The 26,828-nt window shown below is 34.6% G+C and overlaps 2 protein-coding genes across 2 annotated transcripts; one reads left to right on the forward strand and one right to left on the reverse strand.

Annotated features, from left to right (window-relative positions):
• On the forward strand, positions 1-8,860 carry Sumo (Small ubiquitin like modifier). The gene is made up of 3 exons (XM_023165433.2): positions 1-201; positions 266-385; positions 8,409-8,860. Exons 1-3 carry the CDS (start codon positions 184-186, stop codon positions 8,541-8,543), a joined length of 273 nt encoding a protein of 90 aa, XP_023021201.1. The 5' UTR covers positions 1-183; the 3' UTR covers positions 8,544-8,860.
• Positions 8,848-26,567, reverse strand: LOC111509657 (uncharacterized). The gene is made up of 7 exons (XM_074179033.1): positions 26,551-26,567; positions 26,169-26,490; positions 23,415-23,529; positions 22,568-22,735; positions 22,161-22,461; positions 15,327-15,702; positions 8,848-9,128 (listed from the first exon to the last, which is right to left on the reverse strand). Exons 2-7 carry the CDS (start codon positions 26,226-26,228, stop codon positions 8,853-8,855), a joined length of 1,296 nt encoding a protein of 431 aa, XP_074035134.1. The 5' UTR covers positions 26,229-26,490; positions 26,551-26,567; the 3' UTR covers positions 8,848-8,852.
• Positions 26,568-26,828: the final 261 nt, after the last annotated feature.

Consider the following 26,828-nt stretch of genomic DNA (forward strand, 5'->3'; position numbering starts at 1 on the left):
ACTTCACCTTTGGCGCTCTTTCACACGGAGCCGGCCATCATTAGCAAGCTCGAAGCAGCAAGTTTGCAGTCAAGTTTGGTATTTGTTTACTGATAACTTGCATTAATCAATTAATAAATTTGTGTAGTTTGGTGTTGGTAGAGTCTTATTTTCACTTAGAATCTTCCACAAAATCTAGTAAAAATGGGTGATGAGAAAAAGGTATGTCCAAACAAAACCTAACCATGATGACATTGAATATTTTTCATATTTTATTTACTTGCAGTCTAACGAAGCTGAACACATCAACTTGAAGGTACTCGGTCAGGATAATGCTGTAGTTCAATTCAAAATCAAGAGACATACTCCTTTGAGGAAACTGATGACAGCTTACTGTGAGCGTGCTGTAAGTAATCCCAACTATCTCAATTTTTGGAAACTGAATGTTATTTGTAATCATGTTTTCTAATAATGGCGCTTGAAAGTGCATGGTTTTATAGTTTTTTTTCAATGTAAATGGCATCACTGATCTTTGAAAAGATAGGGGACACTAATTGTCCCATCTCATAGATATCTACATTGTTAAGAATAGCTGTTGTATTGATGGGATGATTCAAATTAAAAAGTTTTGAATATTCGATTATAAAATTAATTAGTATGTTACTATTATGAAAATTATTTAAATGCAAAATAATTAGACAGTTTACATTTGACCCAATTGAATTCTGATTGTGTCCGAGTCGATACTTTATTCTGCCCACCGATCTGAGTCATAACCATTGTATCAATATCTGTTTGTATGAACTGATCATGTTCACAATAAGGTAATGGAGTCTACCCCACGCTTGTTAGTTCTGATTAGACATATCAAATAAACTGAATTTGAAAGCTCATGTTTTCACTTCATTGTTAAACAATGGCAATAATGCAAACATTTTATTTGCCACTCTTTCAAAGCTTACTGTTAATGTGCAATCCACAGATCAAAATATATGTTCCAAGGGGAACATGGATTTCAAATAATGATTGAGAAATACATCATGAACAAAGAACGTATAATGTTCAACTGAAGAGTTGAAGAGAACCCGCTCAAATTGAACTGGTTATCTGTCGTTTCCAAAGACCATGGTTAATGGCATTATGAAGGATTTCTAATAATGGATGTACTCAAAACCAATTTTAACACCAGTGTAGACTGTATTTTCTCTTAGATTATAAAACAGGTTCAATAACCTTAAACCTTTTGAAAAAATGATTGTTTTATAAATTTGCATTTGATGAGTAAGCGATGTTATAATTTGGTGACATGAAAATTCCCTAGAGAGGTTAGAAAGTTACTTTTTGATGGCTAATTCAGCAATGCCTGCGATAAACGAGACCTTTGTACCTGCTCAAGAATTTGAATGAAAAAAGATATAGAAATTTTTGGTTTTCTTTTTAAAAGAGTGAAGTAAAGTTGATGGAGCAATTTCCTACGGAAAATTATGTGGCTTAGCATTTCTAGTTTTTTTTTAATAAACAGGCTTTACAATTTACAACTCGTATATCAAATTTATGAACATTTAGTCAAGGGTGTCAACATTGATCATAATCATGTTGATGTATTTTGAATGTGTCAATAGTGCATAAGTGTGCATTATGTATCAGTGGTGGTGAAACACGATGAATTTTTTTTAAAACCATTGTTTTCTTGCCGTTTCGAATTTAATTAAATTCTTCTTCAAGACTCAAAAAGTAGTTTCTTCGTGTTGATAATATTACTATTTTGAAAACCATCAGACATATTATATACATAATAAAAAACATTGCAACGACCAAATTTCTGAGACAACACAAAAGGACATGACAAACGTTTGTTTCATGTTGTTTTGTGTTGGTGTTGTCTCGGAAATTTGGATGTTGCAATGTTTTTTATTTTTTTAATATGAATCTAATGTCTGATGGTTTTTAAAATAGTAATATTATCTACACAAAGAAACTACTTTTCAATCCCTGAAGAACAATTTAATTAAATTCGAAACGTCTGAAAGAAAACATTTGTTTTTGTAAGAAGAAATTGATCCTGATACTCAACCAACCTTTCTTCACAAGCAATATTATTTTTATAAAATTTTTCACATTTTTTCAGTAATCTTAATTATGGTATATTGGTAAAGCCATCATTATGATCGAATTGTGATGGTAATGTAAATAATTTAATTCAAATAACAATTGAAGAGTCCACTGCAATAATGATGAATTACCTTTGTTTATTGTTCTAAGATAATTGGGTTTCAAGTTTCATAAACAGTGAAGAAAACTTGGACTTAGAGATAAGAAAATAATTTTTATTTAAGTTAAGACATTCATTGTAGTATTCTTTCTTTGGCAAATAATCATTCATAGGTAATTTTGACTAATTACAAATTAAATAATCTGAGGTAAATCTTAAAAATTAAGGACAATAACGATCAATTTCCACACTGTGCCCACAGTGATAGCTGTCCTATTTGTTATAGATGGCAACAGTGAACTATGTAGTGTAACATTCTAATGATAGTGTAATTTTTGTTTTGACCTCTACATGAGTGACAAAAAATTATAAGAGCCTGGTACTAAGTATGAGAGGCCACATCATCTGATCCTTTTCATCCAATACTCTCATCATATGCAAAAAAAAATAAGATGAGGTATCAGCAAGTACATAAATATTAATCATAACATAACTGAGCTGTCTTTCATAATATACATTGTTTGTAGTTATGTTCGGTGTAGGAAGGTATTTTTGTCAGTGTGTGATGTATTTTAATTTTTTCATCTACCTTCTATATATTTACTTTTTGAAGTTACTTGTGCTGATTTTTAACTTATAAAGTCCATATTCCTGAAATGTAAGTGGATTTAAAATTTTGTGTTTTGTGACGTATTTTTACAGACAACGTATTAATGTAGGACTACAATTACTCTGTGAAGTAAATAAACAATTGGTTTAGGTGGAATTACATTGTTTCTTAAAATGTATTCAGGAATTCACGGGTTCAGCCATAAACAGTCCAGTAAACGTATAAGATAATTATTTATTTTTGTTGAAAATTGAGTTCATTGTCAACACTGAATTAGGAGTGTAATGGTTATCCAGTTCGCACTAGATCTCGACCTTTTTATCATCTGAAGTCAAATATTACATATTTGACTTGATATAAATGAATTTGTTTCTCCAGCTCATTACCATAGGCTGATCTAGTTTTGGGCATCTTATATTCATACATTATGAAAAGATTTGATGTGATATAATAAAGTAAAAAAAGACTCAATGTTCAAATCTTCTTAGTCAATGAATCATATTGAATTTATCCTCAATTATGAACATTTTTAGTAGTCCATCTTCGAAAAAGACAATATTTTATGACTTCCTCATTTTTAGATTCATGAAATATAATTCAGATTGTTCAATGTATATGTGACATAAGAGCAAAAATTTATTTTAAAATTGATTTATTTGAAATAAACTCATTTTAATTATAAAATTATAATGCTTGTTTCAACATTCAAGAAACAAGTTTAATTTTGTTCTTCTATATAATGATTTATATGTTTGCTCGAGTTTTTTGGCAAATTTGTTTGCTGGAGGCATTAAATATCTATAACTCAATTTCTATTTTGAGAAATTTTGAAAATTTTGTGGCCAAGGACCATCTTCTCTCAATCATTTTGAAAACTGTACAGGTCTGTTTTAAAATCTGTTTAAAATCTGTTTTTCAGTTAACCAGCTGTCGCACCCCTACGAACGACAACCCTCAGAAGTCGAAACTTGTGCGAGCTAAGGATTAACGAGGTCTTACCTTTTAACGTGTGATTCCTAACACGGTCGAAAAAATATACAACATATTTTAGGTCTTTAACATAGATCTATTGGTGGATCTAAGAAATTCAACACCAAACAATTAAAATACTGTGATGATTCTATCTGAAGTCCTATTCGTCTACCAGACATAACCTTGTCGTAGGCATACAGAACAATAAATTATCACTTGTACTCTTGTTATGTTTGTAACAAGAATATGTAAGCATGACTGCATTGCTCTGCAACTGTCTTCAAAAGAGACAAGCCTAATGAAAACGCTCTATGGTATCTTCTGGTGTAGGATCACAAATACTTTGTTTTTGGGCTCTGGTTTCATTCAGTTGGCTTGCAGTCAAAGCTGCTCTGACTCATAGAAGCTTGGCTTTGCAAATGATCATTTTAGAGAGCCTCCTTTGTCTTTGAGATATTTGTGAATTGAGCTTTCTGTCGATCCTATGGACGCCGTTTTCAAAAGTGGAGATACCATCACATATATATGCTAATACCTTGCTCTCATTGATTGCAAAGTGTAAAATATGCTTTCCCTAACATTCAAAATCGATTGCGTTTCAACGTTTCCCTAAATTCTTTCTATCAATTCTCTTTTTCGCTTTTCTATTGGATAACAATGTAACGTCCAGTTATTTAAAGCCTTGTTTCATCATAGTATTAACCCGGAAACTTGGTAAAACGTTATTAGTCTCACTAGCAGTCTTGATAAATTTTTTTTGCGTTGTTCTAAATTCCGAGGCATTTATTTTGAAAAAAAATTCAGATTTCTCATGAAGGCATTGTAGTTTTTTCCCTAAATGATAGCATATGACGCACTTAGGTTTTTCATTGCCGTTTAAACTGACGGCTAAGTATTCGTCACAAACCTTTCGACGTTTCATATTACTTATGATGCACTGTTTGGAACCTTTGGTGTAGTAATGATTATTACTGGAGTTTTTTCCCAACACCAAATCGTTATTTTTTAACACCTTAATCTTCCTCTTTGAAGATGATCACTTGATGATCGAAACACGTGTCGAGGTGTTAAAAATGACGATTTGGTGTTGGGAAAAAAGCTCCAGTAATATTCAGCTTCATATTAATCGAAGTAATTTGTTTCAACCCAGCTTTTCTTGGTCACAATCACTTAAAAAACGTAATTTCATTTTTTCCTTATTCCCACTTATATCCAATGCAACACAAAACTGAATATACACTACTCATAAGAGAGGCAGTCTTGAACACTGCCCCATGTTTGGAGCACGTTAATCATGTTGAGTAATTGTATCGATTGCAAGACTTTCAGTGGCATTTACTTATTATTGTTTGAAGGTCCAGATAAAATACTGCAGATGAAGCAGCAGCACCAAATAACTGTGTAAATCTTGAGAATACTTTTACAATAGTGGAAATGAACTCTTGTGAACTCCACCATTTTGAGGGTTTTACATTTTTAAGAATATCATAGAACATAATACCAGCGAAACAAATTTCTAGCAAGAAATTTGACCTGGCAATGTTTCCATTGAAATGAAAATAATGGGAGGATATTGAAAAACAAATTATATAATGAAAATGAAAATCACAACTTGAATTATTCATGTATGTTCGAGCAAAATTTGAAATAAGGAAAGTGTTCCCATATTGGTGCATGGGAAAAGTTTTATGCCAGAGACTCCAATTCTACTGCTTATTAACGATGAAATTCTTCTTGAGACTGCTTTTAAAAACAGTTGATACTAATACAGAACAGGCTGAGAACTGGGAGCAACCAATTTTTGGGGTTTCCTGAAAAAGTTAGAATAACAAGAAAAATAATCAATTTTTTTGCAAATAACGAAATAACACTTAATAAGACATTTCAGTTTGCTTCTATGTCTAATACACATATCAGGTTTTTTTATTGAAAGGCAGAGAATCAGTGTACGTGTATTAATGGACTTAAAAAAAAAAGATTTCTTGTTTCTCACTTTTCCTGTCTATCTAGAATTATATAATTATTAATACAATGCATTCCAGTAGAAACGAAACAATCTGTAACATTTCTGACAGTACAACTATGAGCGATGTCAGAAAAAATGTAATACTTTTTTAAAATTTCATTCAATTAACTAGAAAGTGAAACTAAACAGAAAAATGTACTTTATCAAGTGTTTGAACTGAGCACCATTGATTTGCATACAGTAATTCAAACTAGCTTCTGTTTACTCCTTTACACTCTGAAGAGTATAAAGTGTTAGTAACCTACAGCAGCTGATTCTTTCAGTAAATTATCTACATTAGCTGCATCTCCTAGACTTTTGATTTCAACCATTCCCACAAAAAAGTCCAGTGGAGTAAAATCGAAAGATACTTTCAAGGAAAAGGTACTACGCAATAAGGAGGAGCCTCATTTTGTTGAAAAACTACCCCATATATCTTTTGATATTCTCAACACTTAGACTTATGTATCTTATTAATCATTTTTTGTCTACAGAGTGAAAAAGTATATCATCGATGAAAACTTTTCCATTGAAATGTTTCTTCATGAAAACACTGAAAATTTTCTGATGGTACAGAAAAGCCTCATGAAAGCCTTTTGAAACAATATTTATCAGACGGTGTAGCGAATACAATCAACTCTGTTTTCAACTTAACTCTCACTCTGAAAAGAATATGATGCACAGGTTCCTAATTATTTTTCCCTATAATGTTAATTGGATCAATATCAATCTTACCAAATGGGTAAGAGAACACTTCTTTGAATCCAGTGATTGTTCAAAATTTTCTCAAATTCGTTAAAAAATTCTGAGACTGAACTGCTTTTATCCCTAAAATTTTTATAAGAAATTTCATTTTGCATTGCTTTAAAAACGTTCTTTCAACCTTACTTCTGTCAAATTCAACTTTGAATAACCCCTAATGAAAAATAAATGTAATTAATCCATTCGGAAATGTTTAGAACATGCTTCCACATTCATTTGATTCAATTGGGCTTTGATTTTACCCATTTTTGAAAAAATATTAGGCTTTTTACAATAGTTACAAGTTTCACCTATGGCTGGTCAATAATAATGAGTGACGTAATATTATAAATGACAAATAAAAAATTGTTACCTAACTTTGACTTATTTTGTCCAATGCGTCCATTATTATTACTGTTGCAGAAAGCAGACTGGAACTCTAATTGTGAGGAATCTAGAAGTTCTTTCTCTTTATTTTGTTTATTTCCAAGGCTCCTTCTTGTTCTACTAAATTCTTGATATTATGTTCTGTTTGTTCTGAAGCTCTGCATATGATGCATATCCAATTAACCTTCTCTTAGTAACTTTTTTCTCACTCTCTGACCTTCGGAATTGATGAAAATTTGATCACTTATCAAATCATTCTTCCAACTTTCAATTTTATATAACGACTCCAAAATTTAGAGGTCTTTTTGGAACGTGTCCAAAAGTTTCATAGCATTTGTGAGTTCTACTGTGAGAATCTTCTTTGGAATAAAATATTTTTCTAACTCAGTCTTATTTTCTTTGGCCTCTTCTAATCCCAAAATTTCATCATCAGGAATACGTAATACTACAGCTGCTTGTATTTTTCTTCCTTACGAAACCATCCCATAGCTATAAGATACAACCAAAACTAATGTCTGAATTTCTTCCAGTTATTGGCTACACCTCCTTCCATAATCATTCTATTTGGTTGTTTGAGAAATTCAATTTTTTCAACTTGTCAAATTTATATTAAACTAGCGACAGCCCCGGCTCTGCATGGTTGCAGTGCTGATACTAAATAAACATAAACACGTGCAGATACAGATACAGAACACGTGCGATCGCTGCTATTCATAAAGTGCTCTAGGAAAAACCCCGGCATTCGACGCGCTATTTGGTCCCTCGGCCAGCCGCCGCAACCTGCATTTTAAATCTGCAATATCTTCGAAAATATTCATTTAAATTGCATGCTGTAAAGGGCTATAATGAAAGTACTTGTTTGGATAAGGATTAATGCTGTATTGCTTAGAATCCCTTCATAAATAAGCTATTATTTCTCGAGGATAAAAATTGGTTATTGTGGGTTACCTAAGTGCTGAAAATATACCATCACAGACCCTTTTGTAGACCTTTTTTTTAAGATGTACAATACTGTAGTGAATGTTTTAAATCTGTCTTGTTGGGCTCAGCCCTATGCCTCTGAGCCTCTACTATATTATGTATGTTGAATAAATATGAACCTTCTTCTTGAATCACCCGCATCAAAATCCATTGCTAGTTTTATAGATTTACGCATACATAGGGACAGACAGCGGAAGCGACTTTGTTTTATGCTAGGTAGTGATTACTTTTTGTCTTGATCATTATTTTAACTGCTTACCACTCACAATTCTTTTCGTGTGAGTTTGGTTGCCTTTTACGACTGCTCCATGTTACATTCATCAGGTTCAATGAAAATATATTTCATTAATTTAGGAACTTCATATTATTCTTGTATCGCATTGGCCTGTTTTGCCTTGCCTGATCACTAACGAAGAACTGTGTTCTTTTTCTTGTTCTAATAAAAACTTGATGAGCCAGTGGTCAGGCAACAATAGAAATAATTTTTTGAACATTTTTAACAATGCATAATTTTTTTATAGGGTATCAGCACGCAGGTAGTACGATTCCGATTCGATGGGAACCCAATAAACGATACCGATACCCCAACCACATTAGACATGGAGGAAGGAGATACCATTGAAGTATACCAACAGCAAACTGGTGGACACTGTTAAATATGCTTTTAAAAGTAAACTACCTTAATATTATTCTGTCTTAATGTTAATGTCTTTAAAATTAAAGTAGATTTATGTAAAATAGACTTTTAAGTTAACTTATAATTTTGTATTTTTATTATGGATGAGCAGAATGCGTGTCTATGGATTTGAAGTGGCCTCCCATGTAGTTTCAAGGACATGTTTTTGTTTTAGGACAATTCTTATTCGTTAGAAACAAATTCACTGGTTCATCCTATCAACATTCAAAAGTTAAGATGTAAGGTCTGATTTTTGTATTTGAAGAATGGAAATAAACACACAATTTTCTTAATTCATTTTATTCTTTTTTTGTACATTGGCACAATTTTCTTCAAATACTGTATCACCATATGACTTGAAGTGTATGTTTCTGAAAACTACTGTTGCAATTAGACAGATTAGAGAAGTTATAGTGATGTACTCCGCTCTGTTCGAAAAGGGAACTCCACAAGTAGTATACCAAATGGAACCAAGTGATGGATGTTTTTTATCAGGTAAGCAGCGCCAATCAAAATATTCCTCATTGTAATCAGTTGGGCACAAATATTTTCTTTTTCGTAATACCTGCAAATATCGATGAAGGGTAATGCATTAGTTTTGTATTGAATCTCTGAAGGCTATTTTACAATTATCCAAAAAGTAATTATATATCAACTTATATTTGTGGTAACGTGTTGGAACATTGTTCAAAAATTCATTGTCTGAAAATAATGGAAAATATACCACTAAATAACTCGTTTCAACTGCATATAACCTCTACCAAATACGACTTTCCTTTAAAGTAAGGTAAATAATACAGGGTGTTTAAACATCGTGCACATACAAAAGGGGGTAGTTCTTTGGCTTATTTGATAGCTAAAAGTTCATATAAAAGAAGCGTTTGCGGACCTATGTTTATATGAACTTGTAGTTATGAAATAAGCCAAAGAATTACCCCCTTTCGTATGTGCACGATGTTTAGGAACACCCTGTATAGTGTAATCAAAAGTCGAAACGTGCGAGCTAAGGATTAACGAGGTTTAACCATTTAACGCGCGATTCCTAGCTAAATCAATAGAAGATCTGCTGAAGTGTACTAAAGGATCAACTGAAAAGTTACTATACAAAACACTGAAGAGTTCAATTATTCAGTAATTTGTTGTATTCTTGAATTCTGCCTACAAACTGAATAATCAATGGAAGAAATGACACTTCCATTCAATTTTTTCTATATAGTTAACGTTTTGAAAACTTTTGTTTTCAAAAGCCAATTCATTCATTTGTGAAAAATAGTTTATTTCATTCAACAAATTTCAAAGATATGAAGTCCAAATGCTATTTTCGATACTCAACATAAATATGATTTCCAAGAATTCAATTTAGCTACGTGTTCCGCTTCACATATTTTACGGACGCGTTCCGTCAGGGTGTTGATAATTCCCCGCTTTTGACTTGGATGGTGGTTCGAAAGTGCTTGCAGATATCTGTCGGTTTTTGATATACTTAATGTGTATGCAGATCAGCGGCGGCTTGTCAGAGGAGGCAAGGGAGGCTTAGCCTCCCCATAAAATTTGAGGCTATTCATCGCAATAAATTAAAAGATATTGACAAATAATTATGATTTTTTTTGTCTAAAAATGCTTGGGTATCATTACTTTACCATCAATTTTTAATATAAATTCATAATATGCCCGAAAAACACCATCACTCACTACGTAGTACGTACCACACTGTATCCTGCATCAACAAAACTCAAACGCACCGCCCATGAACGAATAAACTGTCAACCCGAAATAATAAATGCCATACGTTGCAAGGGAGCCAAGCCTCCGACCGCTTCAAAAATCACAGGCTCCAGGAGACCGATCCAACCAGCGACATACGTCCCGATTTGTAATTTCAGTTGCAGAAATTATAGCGTCAGAGGAGTCTTGACTCCAGTTGGTCTCCGTTAGTGTACGAATGCGTTTGTTTTTTATTTAATTATTCGGACGAGATACCGTGACGGACCGGGACTAAAAATATTCCGGTAGGTAAATCGTTTTAGTGTTTCTTGACAATATTTGTTATTTGTGTATAAAACAGGCAGTATTATATTATAGCAGTGCTTTTTGGTAATATTTTTAATGTGTTTTTAAAATGTTTTCTTTCAATTTCAATGTGTTTTCACTTTTCGGTAAGTTTTTTTTCCCATTTATTATGGATAAGTTGGACGAAATTAAAAAATCTGACGATATAGTCGATTGGTTGCTGACAAATCATTTTAAGTATTTATCTTATGATAATAAATTTTACATTATTAAAACTCTGGGAAGGCCTCAACCAAATTTGATTTCAATTAAATCGTCAGATAATCAACAAAATCGTGGATTTAATATTAGTTGGTACGATAAATGCGATTGGTTAACCGGCTCCATTAAACGAGAAAAACTTTTTTGTTGGCCCTGTGTTTTATTTTCCGTACAAACCGAATACCAAACGTCTAAAATAGTATACTCCGATTTAAAAAATTTACCTCGTGTTATGGGGCAAATATGATTCACAATTTCGCACTTTTTTAAACGGTAGCGTTTTTTCGGGCACCTCAAAAACCATCCAAAATGAGCTTATTATTATTAAGGAAAATATAAGCAAGGAGATTGAAAGTGTTTCTTTTTTTGCATGGGAAATTGATGAAAATACCGATATTACCCGTACATCACAACAAACTAAAATAAAGTCCATAGCTACTCATGCACTTTTTACGCATTGTCATGCCCATGCCCTGACTTTAGTATTAAGCGAAGCGTGCAACAACATAAAAAATTTCGCGCCTCCGGCGGTCTTTTTGTGTGTATATAGTCTATGGCTTAAGTCATATAGAAACAACCCTGTTCTCCAATGCACGAGCCGTCACTGATGCAGATATCTGCCTGATTAGGTCAAATAGACAAATCGGAAGTAGCGGAACACACGCTTAGTGAAGAAGATCTCACGATACTGTTTGAAGATATGAAACTACTTGTCCCTGATCATGGATACCACAGTCGGCTTATACAGAAAGCCATAGAAATCCATAAACATACTGAAAACTACAACAGAAAAGAGAAGGCGGTAACGCTTAACCGGATTTGGAATTCCACACTAAAAGATGCTAAAGTGGCAAATGCAATGTTACGTCATTATCAGGTATTAACACTTCGGCCAATAACACTGCATCAACAAGAGAGGCGGACTACCTGTGTCAACATAAATACCACCTACGAATTAAAAATCATCGGTGAATCATCAAAATGAATAAAGGCAGGGACACATATACGCGGTGGCGGTAGCGGTGGCGGTGGAGTACGCGGTGGCGTTCAGACGTAACATGTACAATCAAATATGCCGTTGCACACTTGTCGTAACATGTCTACGGCCAGAGCGGTACGGCAGCGTTCTAATGCGCGGTGGCGGTGAAACATGGGCTGTTGAGTTCGACCGCTATTGAAACGCGTACCGCTCGCAAAAATGTCTATAATTGAAGAAAGTGTCACTGAAAAAATTATAGAACATGTAAAGAAATGCAGGGTGTTATATGATTTATCTCATCTTCATTACAAAAATATTCGGATTAAGAATAAAGCATGGGACGAAATGGCGAAAAGTTTAAATGTTGAAGGCATGGATGGTAAGTATGAAAATATTAGTGTTATTGTGTATTGGTAGTTTATTATGTTATGTCAATATAACTCACTGTTTAGTAACATTAAACACTACAAGCTATTGAAATAATCAACAAATTGATCACGTAAATAAAAAGCATAATTAGTTGTCTGTCAGCTGGCAAATTATTTAATCCCTGCACTGGTCTTGGATCATATTCAGTTAGATGATGAAAATGTTCGTCTACATTCTTTGATCGTAGAAAATTTCTAGAGGGCTAAAAAATAGCCGCCACTTTTGAGCCAAAATTCCAAAAGCGTTTTCCACGACTCGACGAGCTCGGCATAGGTGGTAATTAAATTTTTCTTTTCTGGCGTCCTGGCGTGATTGTCGATAAGGAAATGGTCTCATTAAGTACGAGCTTAATGTAAAAGCTTCGTCACCAACTAAGACACAAGGAAGTGGCTCATCCTTCCCAGGCAAAAGTTTAGTGGCAGGAATGTTAAAGGTTCCAGTTTCAAATTTTCTACCCATATTTGAAGCTTCAAAAATACCACCATCACTATTTTTTCCATAGGCTCCGACATCGATGGAAATGAATTTATAGTACGGATCCACAATTGCCATTAACACTATCGAAAATTTTTTTAAATAACAATAATGTAGGGATCCACTGTTTTTGGGGCACTTTACATGTTACATGTTTGCCGTCTATACTTCCTAGACAGTTAGGAAAGTTCCATATATCCTTAAAACCGGAAATTGAAGTTTCCCAAATTTCTGTAGTGGGTTCTGGCATATAAATTGGTTGCAGTCTCGTCCAAATTGCGCAACATACTTCTTCAACAATTTTTGAAACCGTAGAAAATCCCATTCGGAAACTGTGTCCAATGGTTTTATATGAATCTCCTGTTGCTAGAAATCTGAAACAAAATAATATTTTTTTTTGTTTGCAGGGGAACATATTAAAAAGAAGTGGAAAAATTTACGCGATAATTATGCCAAACATCTTAGATCAGAAAAAACGACAACTGGACAGAAAGCATCAGTAATTTGTCGTTATAAGAAGTGGCCATGGGCTCAACAAATGGAACCATTTCGGCCATTCCTCCGGTTTGCAACAACGGAGTCTAATATTTCTCGTGCAGGTATATCGTCTGATATATTAGAGTCAACTCAAGAAGAGTCGCCAGCTGATTCACCAGTCAATTCTTTAGAAATACCAAATGACGACAACTCAGTTACTAATGACAACGAAGTGGAATTGCCAGTTAATATTGTTCAACGTACAGAAACAGCAGACATAGAACAATTACCCACACCTCAAACTAGCAGAAAAAGGAAGGTTACTAAAGTCACACCCTCTTCACAACCAACTGGTACTGAGAAAATATTAAGTTACCTTCAAAAAAGGTCGATGGTAGCAGAGTGCGATGAAATAGACAAAATATTTTTGGGGTATGCCGCAGCTGTGAAGAAATTATCTGTTCGAAGACAAACAATGATAAAATTTGGTATTGCTAAGATGATTATGGAAAACGAATTGGAACAGCAACAGGAAATCCCAACTTCGTCTGTATGCAATATTTCAAACTCGAATGCGCATTCATTGTCGGTCATGAGTTCTCCAGAATATTCGTATCATGTTCCAAATGTTCCAAATACTGAAACAATAACATCACAATCACTATCGGCCACTGCTACTTGGTATGAAAATTTTGGCAATAGTAATATTTGACTTAAATTTATGTTTTCTAACTTTTGTTGCTGGGTTTCTACGTTTCTTCTGTTATTGTGTACTACGTTCCTGGCCAGTATTCAGAATTTTTTTTTGTGTTCTTACGTATTTTTGATATTCAACATAAATATACTATGATATGCACTATTTATTTTTTTTCTGCGTTTGATTTCACTACTACCTAGTCAACAGTAGCATCTTAGAAGTAAATTTAAAACTACAAACTTAATTTGAAAGTCTTGTACACATTGGATTTTTTATATTTGTATGTTGCATTCTCAAATATAAACTGCTCAAATATAAACTGATTTCATTTAAATTCAAATGAATGTACTGACCTTAAGGTAACTGCAAGCCGCTCTGCAGGTTCTATTGGTTCCCTGAATTTACTGTGTTGTTTTCTTATATCATTCTCTATACGTGCTAATATTTCATCAAAGCATTCAAAATTCATTCGAAAATAAATATAAAACCGTTTCTCATCCATTCGTAGCTGTTTATATAACGTGTGGAATTCTCCTTCTTGAAGACGCGTCTGATTTATTTCATGAACCCATTGGTTTTTCCTAAAATAACATTAAGAAAATTAAATTTTTCATCCAACACATTTGAACAAAACGTACCTTCGGTTCCTCTGATGGAGCAACTCCCGTTGTTCTTCTTCATTGGCGGCTGCCAAAAGTAATACTTCCTCTTCGAAATCCATAGGATGGATAAGTATACCTACCCAATATTATTCACAAATGGATGTTTTGAGAGACTATACCGCATGAGCAACCGCATTGCTACCGCTCATGTATGTGTTTAGTGATTACCGCCACCGCCACCGCTGTCGCCACCGCTACCGCCACCGCGTATATGTGTCCCTGCCTTAAACCTTTGAAGAAGCCAGCCACTCGAGCAGGCGAAACGGTAGGATGCAGTTCCAAACTACGACGGCCTTCAAACCCAAATGAAGATAGTAACACGGTTTTACAAAAACATACGTTTTACTCTTCACTTTCCCTTATTTAAACAAAGATAAAAAATATGTATTGCAGCGAGTCAAGGCTCTGCATGGTTTCATAGATGTGTCCTCGACAAATGTTACTGTATCCGTCACAGAATATTGAACTAAATATTGAAATTTGTCAGAAGCCGGTGACATCATTATTATACAATTTGCCGAAATCAAATATGTGTAAAATACTACTTTGATTTGTACAAATAAATTAATGAGGAGCCAAAATTTGTCTCAATGAACCAGAAAATATATATGTTTGTAAATAGAAGTACCTAATTCTTTGTTATTGGAATTTAAAGGTAGTTGTATTCAAAAGCTGAAGTACAAAAATCTGTAGGTAAAATATTTTTTCCAAAAATTGTTCGTATGGTTCCTTTGATACATTATACTTTAGGTTCAATTTTAATCTAGTTCTTACCATTCCCAGTGCAGTGTGAAGTGGTACATATTCTTCACAGGGCCCAAGTGGCTCTTTCATTCCTGTAGAAACTTCATCTTCTGGATTGAAAAATATCGTCATAATCAGAAAGGTTACATAGTGCAAAACCAAGTGCCCAATTATTAACCAAGTAGTCCAATGAGTATTGTGAGCGTTTTTTGAAGAATCTTTCAGTCTTTGTCGATCTCCCGACCAAACGAGAAGCAGGAAAATAGCGAAGATTATGAAAAAGGTTACTTCGCTATGTATTTTGTAAATATCGTGCAAAGGATGATAGATGGCAATAAATAATAAGATACCTGTAGGAGCACCCAGGAGTCCAGCTAGCAATGAGCATAGTATTTCTTTGATGATGCTGAAAGTTTGAATGTATTGAATAATACTAAGTTATAAAGTGTATAATATTAAATTATTATTTTCTATTTCGGTGTTTTTTATTAAACACTCATTTTTGTTTCATAATAATAAGCCTCATTACCTATGTTAAATCAATTCATGAAATGTTATTTCTGAAAAAGAACTACTTCTACTTCTATAATATATAATAAAGAATAGGGAACTCCGAAAAAAATATGTTTATAATAATTTACAGAGATGTTTCCGAAATATCTACTTCCTATGTTTTTTTAAGTAATCGCATCAACCACGAATGGTTTTTAGCGGAGGTATATCATAAGTTTATCAGGTTTCATTATCAAGAATATTTACAGCTTTCAGATATTGAAATAACGGCTTCAGGTACATGAATTGCATAAATCACGTTTTTTCAAAATTGTTTTTCAAACATTCGTAAGTAAGAGCGATGACACCTTTCCTTGCGGAGACGCCATCTATGATATCGACAAGGAACTGAATCCTCGAATATCAAAGACAAGGAGGCTCCCCGAAGCGGTTTTGTTATGTTTCTGAAAATAAAACAAAGGCTGGAGGTAGACTGCCGTTCATTTGTCGTATTCGAATATTCGAAAAGTGTTAATGTTTTTGTTACTACCTACTTTTTAAACAAAAACACAACTTTTTTTAGGCGGGTTGGCTTTCCTTGTTCATCTTTCACTGCCTGAACCACTGTGCATGCTGTTTTTGGTGCATTGGCTTGGGATGTGGAGGTTGAGCAAACCGGCCATCGGATGCCTGCTTCCACGTAGTCCCGCTGGATACGGAAATGACAGAATCACTTGTGGTTCAGTTAGTCCCTAACTGAATGGCATCCCAACGATGGCTTAATCCTGAGTTGGGTGTATCCGTGCCGAGAGGATGAATGACACTGAGCCTATCAGTTGTCTTTACGGAACCTTCGAGATACCGGGCGCCCTCTCGTCGTCGCCTCAACTTGTCACGGTAATGCGGGGCTCTGCCGTGATTGACCTTCTTTCCCTAGCTACTCTTGGGACTTTTATGGACAGAGTAAACTTAAAGTCTTTCTGAGGCCGAGCTCTCAGAGGAGATGGATGTCGAGCTTACGACTACAACTGACCTCCCTGTAAATTTAGATCGGCTGCGAGTCTACATAGGAGATAGATGTCGAGCTTACGACTGACCTCCCTGTAAATTTAGATCAGGAGCGAGAGCTTCTCAACTCTCCAAGTCCTGATCCAATAACTACACCTAAAAAAAAGGTTCGGTGGTGCAACCAGGAAACGACTGAGTCGTCTCCTCAAGAGTGGGGTAACTTCTTTCTTGAGCGGTTACGCAGAATCTGTCTCAGGTGTAGCTGACGTGCAAAAATCCTCATATGGAAAGGTTGTCGCGGATATCAAAGGGGGGAATCTTGCACCTTGACTATCCGACTACCTCATTAACGTAGTAGAGTATATACTTTGTGCCTGCCGCTGGGGACCGAATCAGGTTTTTAGATTTCGACAGAGCCGTACTCTCACCATCTGACCTGAAAGACCACTAACCATACAAACTAATTGGCTTCGTTAAGAAATTGGGTTTATTTGGTCGAGTATGACTAGGTGTGAGCCACAATAAACCCTTGCGAGTTGCGGTGGATGGTCGAATAGACCCCCTCACTTTGGACCTAACCTAACCTAGTGGTGCTAGGTGGACCACGATTGCATTGCTAGACTCAACTGCCCTTAAAGGACAAGCGTAAGTATAATTGAAGGTAGTGAGATTTTCCTTACGAAGATGCCATCTATGGGATCGACAGAGAACTCAAGACACATTCGTACTATGGAAATTGAAATAAATCCTTATGAGTGGAGCTGTTAGCAATCTTTCTCTTAGACGAAGGTTTCACACATACATTTAAGCCACGTTTAAATTATTCAAGTCCCAGACACTTTGCTGTTTCGGTCGGATCTTTCCTGCACTGATAAGAGGTAATACCTCGAGGTATGATCTCGAATGATTTCAGCATGGTCCTGCTGCTGGATGAACAAGAGACATCTACGAGGTGAAGTATCTTGCATGAATTTCTGTCGGATATAGTTCAATATTCAGCATTATATTAACAAGGGAAGGAGTTGTTTTCCGGCAAGCATTTACCAGAGCCTACGGTATAGGTAGTTGGGAGAGATTTCGAGATTTTAGTTCGAAATATTTATTTTCTAGTATATAAAATTGAATTTGTAAAAACATCTTTTGGTTTCACAGAAAGGCTGCACTTGGGGCACTAATGAACCCAAAAGTAGGCTAGACTGGGAATGCCTTGAAGGACTAAGAAAACTTGCGGACGGGAGTAGACTGACTATATACTAGATATGCCAGTACCCTCAGTTATGGTAGGCAACGAAAAAGATACAGAACCAGATTGAAAAGTGGGTCTATAAGAGACATAATATACCCGGAAACACACTCGGGAAAACCCTCATAAAAGGACCACTAAGAAATGAATGAACGAGCTGCTTCAACAACGCAGGATCGACTCAGAATAATTACAGGGCTAATCAGGCCACTGTCCATTAGGAAGATATCTGAACAAAATAGGGCTACATACGGAGACCTTGATCGCAGACAATGAAACATGACATTTAAAAAGATAACCTAAAAGTAATTGCCATATTCATTGAAAACATAGAAAGTTTGTTCATAAAAATTGAAAAAATACTAAAATTACATTTTGGGTACATATTCCCATGAACACAATGCGATTGACATATGGTTATATATTTTTGTAAATTTCTGGGAACTTTACAATGCAAATATGAAATAAATGTGTATATTTTTTGTCGAACACGTTAATTGGATTTTAACCACTTAATTTTTTTCAGAGATGTTGGTATTTTTGTATGCTGGATTTGAAAATAGTGTTGTTTCTTTGTTTCAATATTGATTTTCGTTTCAAGTGTTGTAATTGTTTGTGTGGTTAATATAATGATGGTGACATTTTAAACAAAAGAAAATGGATCTTCTAATTGAAACAAGTTTTGAAATAATGTATCTGTCAGTTTTAACATTTGTTATACAGGATGGGCCATCCAAAACTTGATATGGAGGTTTTGGGTACTAATCTTGCAAATCCGAAAAAACGCTCAGACAGGTTGATTTTTATTGGGAGCGGGACAGTTGTTTTCCCCATTTACAGCGTCTTCACTCAAGTACGGAGCAGAGGGGTGAACAGCCCTTGGAATTTTAATAGGGAATAGGGGGCGAGTCGCACATCGTTTGAAAGAGCTTCTCTAAACAATGGTGTACATTATTTTAAATTTGGACATATTTAACTTAATAATAATTAACGATAATTAACTTTTTCAATATTGTTAATAGCAACAAATTGTTGTACGCCACTGCTCTGTTAGAATGTATTTGGAGAACTCTTTCATTTGTTTCTTACGCTACTTTTTTGTTAATTTTTTAGTTCTTCTCTGATCAGAGGACTATTACAATTGAGAAATGGTTAAAAACGCTGTTTCTATTTCTCATGTTTATGTTAAAAGTGATATCTACATTATTACTAGTAGTGAGTGCCGTAAAGTGTTGCTAAAGAAACAATGGTTTACACAACTGCAGAGAGGGCTGAGTTGATTGAACTGTACTATGGAAATAGATGTTGTGCTGCGAGAGTCGCTGAACTGTTCAATCAACAACATGGGAAGAATGTGTCGCGACAGTATGTTTTCGATTTAATACCAAAATTTCGCGCAATTGGAACTGTAGCAAATAAAAAACGGCAAATCGAACCATCAGTAACGAATGAGGCGACACAAGTGGCAATTCTAGGCCATGTTGAGCCTGACTATACTTTGAGCACAAGAAAGTTAGCACTTTTTCCGGGGTGTCATGAACTAACATTCGGCGTATTTTTAAAACCCACAAAATGCATCCTTACAAGATTAAATTAACGCAATAACTGAATGGTCTGCCTGTTAGGCGGTATTTAGATCAGACTTTTCCGGATCACTGGATTGGGAGGCGGGGCACTATCGAATGGCCACCACGATCACCAGACCTTTCGCCGTTAGATTTCTTTCTGTGGGGTCATTTGAAAAGCAGAATTTACTGTACTCTTCCTGCATCACTCGAAGATTTACGGCAACGAATCACGAATGAATGTCGCCAAATTACTTCAGAAATGCTCCACAATGTTCGAGAACGTTTCCAGCAGAATCTCTTTTATTGCATGGAAGCTGGAGGTGCCCATTTTGAGCATATGCTAACATGAGAATAAAGTAAGTAACTTCAACTCTGAATTTAATATGGTTCGTCCAAAATAAAAAAAAATGTACACCGTTATTTAGAGAATTTCAAGATTATTCAAACGATGTGCTACTCGCCCCCAGTTCCCTATTGAAATTCCAAGGGTTGTTCACCCCTCTGCTCCGGGGTTGAAGTGACGACGCTATAAATGGGAAAAAAACTGCCCCCCTCCCAATAAAAATCGACTTGTCTGAGCGTTTTTTAGGATTTGCAAAATTACTACCCAAAACCTTCATGTCAAGTTTTCGATGGCCCACCCTGTATATAACTGCTGTATCGAAAGAGATAATGAAATATGCATCAATTGATAGAACACGTTTACTGATTAAAGAATTGATAAACTTATAGCTTTCTACACAAAAATCTCAGAAATTCATGTAATAACAAATGGTGAATAGGTATTTTTTTGTTAATTGTTTTCAGTACAAGACTTACTAAACGATTGAAAGATATGGAAGCAGATATTTTTCATTCTAATGGAGCATTATAAATAGTTGAAGAGGTTGAATTTAGCTCTAGGGTCAGCCAAACAAATTACTGAAATTATGTTCCTCTGTCGCCCCCTTACGAACGACAGCCCTTAGAAGTCGAAAGGTGAGGATTCACGAGGTCTTCCCTTTTGACGTGCTATTCCTAGCACGGGTTGGACGATACGTAATGGAAATTGATCGTCCGGCCGAAGGGTTCAAATCACCGTCCCAATAGCAGTGGATTGAATGGGTAGAATTCACGCTAACCCAACTGGCAAAATCCCTGAACGGATGGAAAATCCACTGTTGGAATGGAAAAATATTTAGGTACTTGAGAGGCTCAAAATTTCGCATTTTAAAAACGTTCTGGAATAGTAATCTGTTATCCAGATTGGTGCTGAGGAGGCAATAAGGCAAGTGTCTTATTCCGAAATATCGGATGTCCGCCATTGAGGATACAGTGTTCTATGTAAGCGAAGTTTTCCGTCTTTCATATAATATATTGTGTAACAATCCTGTGCATGATATCTGATTCAATTCCATAACGAATGTTTAGAGTACAAACTCAATAGGAACACGTGTTTTTTGTATAATTCAATGTTCATATGGAAGTAGTTGTTTCGAAAGTATTTTTTTCTTCGTGTAATTCAATGTTTATATTTGCCTGATCTACATATCTTTGCAAATAGTTCATTTTGAAAATAATTGCCTTCTTCCTTGTTTTGGAAGAATCCCACATTTTTTTGGTAATAACACGCTGGATATTGAACTATATCTGACAAACATTTACTCTGGATCCAGCAGCAGGACCATGCTGAATCAATCAAGTACATCACATACAGACCCCGGTTTCGATGTATTACCTCTCATCAGTGCATGAAAGATCCGACCCAAACAGCAGTGTGCTTGAACCTTCATATAGAAGTAGTTTCTCAAAAGAACAGTTTCTTTTCGTGTAAATCAATGTTCGTGTTAAAGTAGATATTTTGAAAGGGTTTTTTCTTTCAGTCTGTATCTGGAAGAAACTTCTGTGTATGTACTACATATCTTTGTTGAGTGTTTTCATTGTAGTTGTTTTTTTCCTATCTTTGTTTTTGTTGAAGATACAGTATAAAATAGAAATAGAAAGCCAAAAAGCTTTTTTTCCAAAACAACTGATTTCAACCAACCGTATGAAGTGTATATATACGTACTGTCATCGCGACAAAAGAATATTTGTCTCTTCCGGTAACATAAAGGCGTAATATTATGAAAGAAATGAGTGCTTCGTTTTGTAATGTTATCCAAAATGGTGCTGATGAGGTGATAAGACAAATGTCATGTCCCGATACTTCTAAGTATTCCACTAAGGATACCAAGTAAATGGCATGTTTTACACATTTTTGCAAGAAATTTATTTTGAAGTTTTGAAGTATTCAGAAGTTTCCTTCTTTTTTGTTTGAAGATAGAGAATCAGAAAGCCAAAACGTCTTTTTTCCAAAAACTAATCTCTCCTGAAAAAATGTTTCCTTTTCAATTATGATTTTGTTTTGTAATGTTTTCAAACAAAAATTAAAGAATGTAATTTTGAATATGTTACTTAGAAACATATGTTCCTCAAATATCATGAAGTAGTTTATAAAATATTCGAATAAAAGGGGATTTTTTCTAATTCTTTCAATATATATTCGGCAAGTCAGATTTAAATAAACTTCTATACCTTTTATCAGCTACCCATTTTCCTCTACTATTACAGAATTTATCTCTCGTGAAGTGAAACCAAAATATGAACCCAGCAGTGAAAGAGGAATGGAAATAGTAGGAATTCCAGGGAACCCAATAGTGTCTGTCCTCAATGTTGGGGTCAGTGTCGTGCCAAGTCCAGTGTAAGAATCTCACCGATACTATATCATAAGGAAGATCTATCAAAACAACCAGAAGGCCTACTGCAAATGGCTCAGACCATTTTGGCAACCTCATTTTTGCCACGCCAACGGCAGCTTGGTAAATGAAACAAGAATCTGGAAGAACAGAAATGTAGCTCTCCTAATTTGAGTTTACGAATAATGAAATTATTCAACTACTGTATTTATAAGACATAAAAACCTTTATCATTATAGAACTCACATAATAATATAATATGAAGAGGCAATCTTCTTCCTAAAAATATTATGGGTGTTTGGGAATGCCAAAAATTATCAACATCAGGATGAATGTAGCTTATACTCTCCACAATAACTCCATGTATAATTATGGCGAACCATAAATAAGGTAACCTACCCCCACGAACAAATGCTGAAACAAATGGATTTTCAAACTATAGAAAATCGAATCAACATCTATACTAGGTATACTAATAAATGTGAAAGTTTGTGAGGATGGATAAATTTATGTATGTATGTGTGTGGCTCTTTCACGCCTAAACGACTGAACGGATTTAGATGAAACCTTTACATTAATACACCTTATACATCAGAATAACATCTAGGCTACAATTCACAAAGATTATTTTGGTCATAATATAACGATAAGTATTAAGTAAGTCGGAAGCCACGGGCAACAACTAGTTCATAATAAATGATATAATTAATTATATCCCACGTATATCTGTTCCCACACTTTAATTGTGGGAACAGATATATAATGTTAATTTGGCCAGTAAATATGTCGATTCATAACTTTTTCCAACTGATCGACAAAATGAAATGTTTGAATATATTCAAACAAAAAATATACGAATATAATTATTGAAAATTCGCCTGTTGACCTTACAATAAAAATCTTAATTACGAGTATGCCCTTGATACATTACTGAAAAAAATAATTTATTCTGATAATCGTAAAAACTTTTTAGTACATTTAGCACAATAAAAAGGCAATAACAATCTTTCACCTTCAAAGAAGAGATATTGAGGTTATCATTACCAGTGTAAATATAAAAAGAAATATTAAAAAAGAAAAGTAATCTTCTTACCATGAATTAATGTTATTATTCCTCCTACCAAAAAAGCAAACTGAGATAAAAGATAAGTAGGTTCATTCTTCCAATGTATTCTTATGTCAGTTATGTGCATAAACCAGTCCCAAAACTAAAAAAAGAGAAACCTTACTTCATGCACAGAAATTCAATCTTTAAAATTCGAATCTGATTACTTTCATTAAGCACTTTGTACCTAAATTATATTGGGTTGTTTCGAAAGTTTTGCCCGTTTTAATGTCATGTGTTTTTGTAGCTCCACATTTCAATATATTACGTTTTATTCTGTGTCCGTGGAATATACTGATCGATAGAGAATTTTGTACTTTATACATTGATGCTGCCAATTTGAGCGATCGACAGAAATTGTCACATTTCGTTGCTTTTGCGCAACAAAAACGGTCTTTTTTTGATCGGATCGTCACGTGTGACGAAAAGTGAATCCTTTTCGACAACAGGAAACGTTCAGGACAGTTTCAGTTGTTGGACACCGATGAGCCACCTAGCCAATTCCCAAAGGCGAAAATCCACCAAAAAAGACCAACCACCTGAAAAGCGGCTGTGATTCACTATAACTTTCTTCAACAGCGACAAACCATCAAAGCAGGAAACCGATTAAATGTATCAAAAATTGCGTCCAGAGCAACTGGTACTGTTCAACAGAAGAGGTCCGATCCTGATCTACGACAACGCCCGTCCGCATGTTTCACGAATCACTGTCCGAAAATTAAACAAATTGAGCCTCGAAGTTCTGCCTCTCCCATCATACTCCCAGACCTCTCGCCAACCGACTACCATCTTTTCAATCACTTTAACACCGTATGGAAGTAAACACAAGTAAATTCACTCCCAGTCGGTCTCTTTGATGTTTCGGGTCGAGATTTTATTTTTTGCTGGCATGTGGCGGGGCAGGATGATGTAGACTGAGAGCTATCGTGCACCTCTGCACGAGGTTCGATCAAAAAATATGTGACAATGACTTCATCATTGCTATGAGGAGCTCACAATAAATATTTCATATGATTGTGAACTGTTTAGAAATTGATGAAAAATAAGACAAGGTGGTGAAATAAACGTATATTTTGTAAAGTAAGATTATACAATTTAGGTCAAAAACTTATGCTAATATATTTTGAAGATTTTTCAGAATGATGAGTTTTTGATTTTTTTTAACATTTGTTTTCAAATTTCTATTGGCAAATTTCAAAGTATAATAAATTCTTACCCTTGTGAAAAGGAAAAATAGATAATCCTAAGGAAAATTATCATAAGGGTGAGAAATGTTGATTTTTGAAAACATTGTTTTGAGCTCGTTGCCTATGCAATCAGTGGCACATAAATTATAAAAATGAGAAGGAAATTCTGTCGCTAGATGAATGATACTTTGTAAAAATGAATCTGGAGGCATATATAAATTTCCAAACTATTTGGCTTCTGTATCACTGTATGCCTTGAAATACCTATATATATATATTTGTTTCATTCAGTGTGATACTAGCCGCCGTGACAAAATTTGTACATACTTCACATGAATGTTCTCCTAAACATTTTCCCAAAGGATATTCACAAACATAGCCCAAGCTGTTGCCTTCGGGAATGGCTAGAGTTCTACGATCATTTGTCTCTACTCTCAAAGGAACTTCCATAAGAATCTTTACTCTATTTATGTCAGCATATGTAATATCAGATAGAATCTCACTAGTATCTTCTAGACACTTAGATCCTTCTGCCTGTGTGAAATACTGAAGAGTAAATGTGTTTTTGAAAGCTCTGGTTTGCTAATTATGAAGTGTGTCAATCGAATGAAATTCTAATGTTTTTTGTTACTGATGACAGAATCTAAGAAAATACATATTTGCTGTTTATAATAGATTATCTGGAACATATAAATGAAAAGTAGGCTCCAAAAAAAGCTTATTTGAATATATATTTGATACTTTGGTTTTGCAAAGATTTCAGTGGAAGTAATTGTTTTCCTAAGATACAAATCAAAAACTGTGGTTCAAAAATTATTTTCCTTTGTGGATTTCCAGTGGAACTGGAGGCATATACCATTCGTAAAGTTCAATTTCATCAAATTAAATTCATAATAAAAAGTCTGCATATTAATGACTCCACTATATATGGTCAATAACAATTTATTTTATGATTTTCGTTATATGTTCATTACTTCAATCTTTAATAATAAATAATAGAAAAACATACCTTTTTTCGTCAATTGGAAATCGAAAAAAATGAATGCCGACATCACCCTGCAAATTACAGCACCCCACAGCTCGACACTTCCTCATTTTGAAATTAGTCAAAATTTTTCACAAATACAAAACCACCACTTACAACGACTCACTCTGTAATAATATTCCATGCCTCAATTTGGCTCGCTTGGTAAACGCCTCAGATTCAGTCGGTTGCGCTGTAGTTCAGCCGCGCATAAAATTCGAGTTGGGAAATCTTGACCCAAATATGGCGGAGAGTGAACTTACTTGTGTTTACTTCTATACGGTGACTTCAATAACTTTCTCCCCGGTAGAACCTTATTCTCTATTCAGGACCAGGCAAAAACGGCCTTCATCGAATCCCGAACACACAAATTTTATGCGGACGGAATTAATGGACTTGTGTTACGTTGGCAAAAGGCACTGATTCAAATGGCGCTTATTTCGATTACATTCGATAAGTTCAAAGTACTCATAAAAACGGAAAAAACTTTTGAAACAACCTAATACTAATCTTACATAAAACTCGACTCACGTTGTTGAACTTTATTTCCGACAGTTCTGTTCCCGGTAGGAATAAATCTTCGTATCCCATGTTGTAGATTACACAATCGAATGAAAAAATATGGCTCCTTATACTTGAGTATGGGTTATTTTGATAACAGCAATCTGATATTTTCAAGTGAGTTCAAAGTGCAAATAATTCTAAGAATTTTGTTGATTTATAGACATCTCTGTTTTTTATGGAGTACCAAAAACATCCTCAACTAATAATCAATGTAGATTAATCTTTAAACCCACATATTTGAAATGAAATCAAGAAAACGGGAAACAATGTAACGATTTTACATAAGTATCTGAAACATAGATAACAATTTTAATTTTATCTTGAACTTGAATTAACCTTACTACTTTACCTGCTCGGTTCAATGTTTTATAACTCAAGATTTGAAATAGAGATGGCGATTACCTGTAATGGTAATTTGAGGTGTGTTCGATATTGAGTGCTGTGCAAGTGTCATTTTTTCGACAATGATAATTGAGACTTTTTCGTCCACCCGTTGAAGCATTCCATATTAGCAACAGTAAAACGGCTTACCACCTCTGCATTAATAAATCTCGCTATTTTATTTTTAGAATTGCAATAGTTGATTCGGCATTATTTAGATCAATAACGTTATCTACGTTGAGTATT

The sequence above is a fragment of the Leptinotarsa decemlineata genome, unplaced genomic scaffold (genome assembly GCF_025532065.1).
Source record: "Leptinotarsa decemlineata unplaced genomic scaffold, Ldec_3_MD MMD2_tig00004307_RagTag_RagTag, whole genome shotgun sequence".
NCBI lineage: Eukaryota > Metazoa > Arthropoda > Insecta > Coleoptera > Chrysomelidae > Leptinotarsa > Leptinotarsa decemlineata.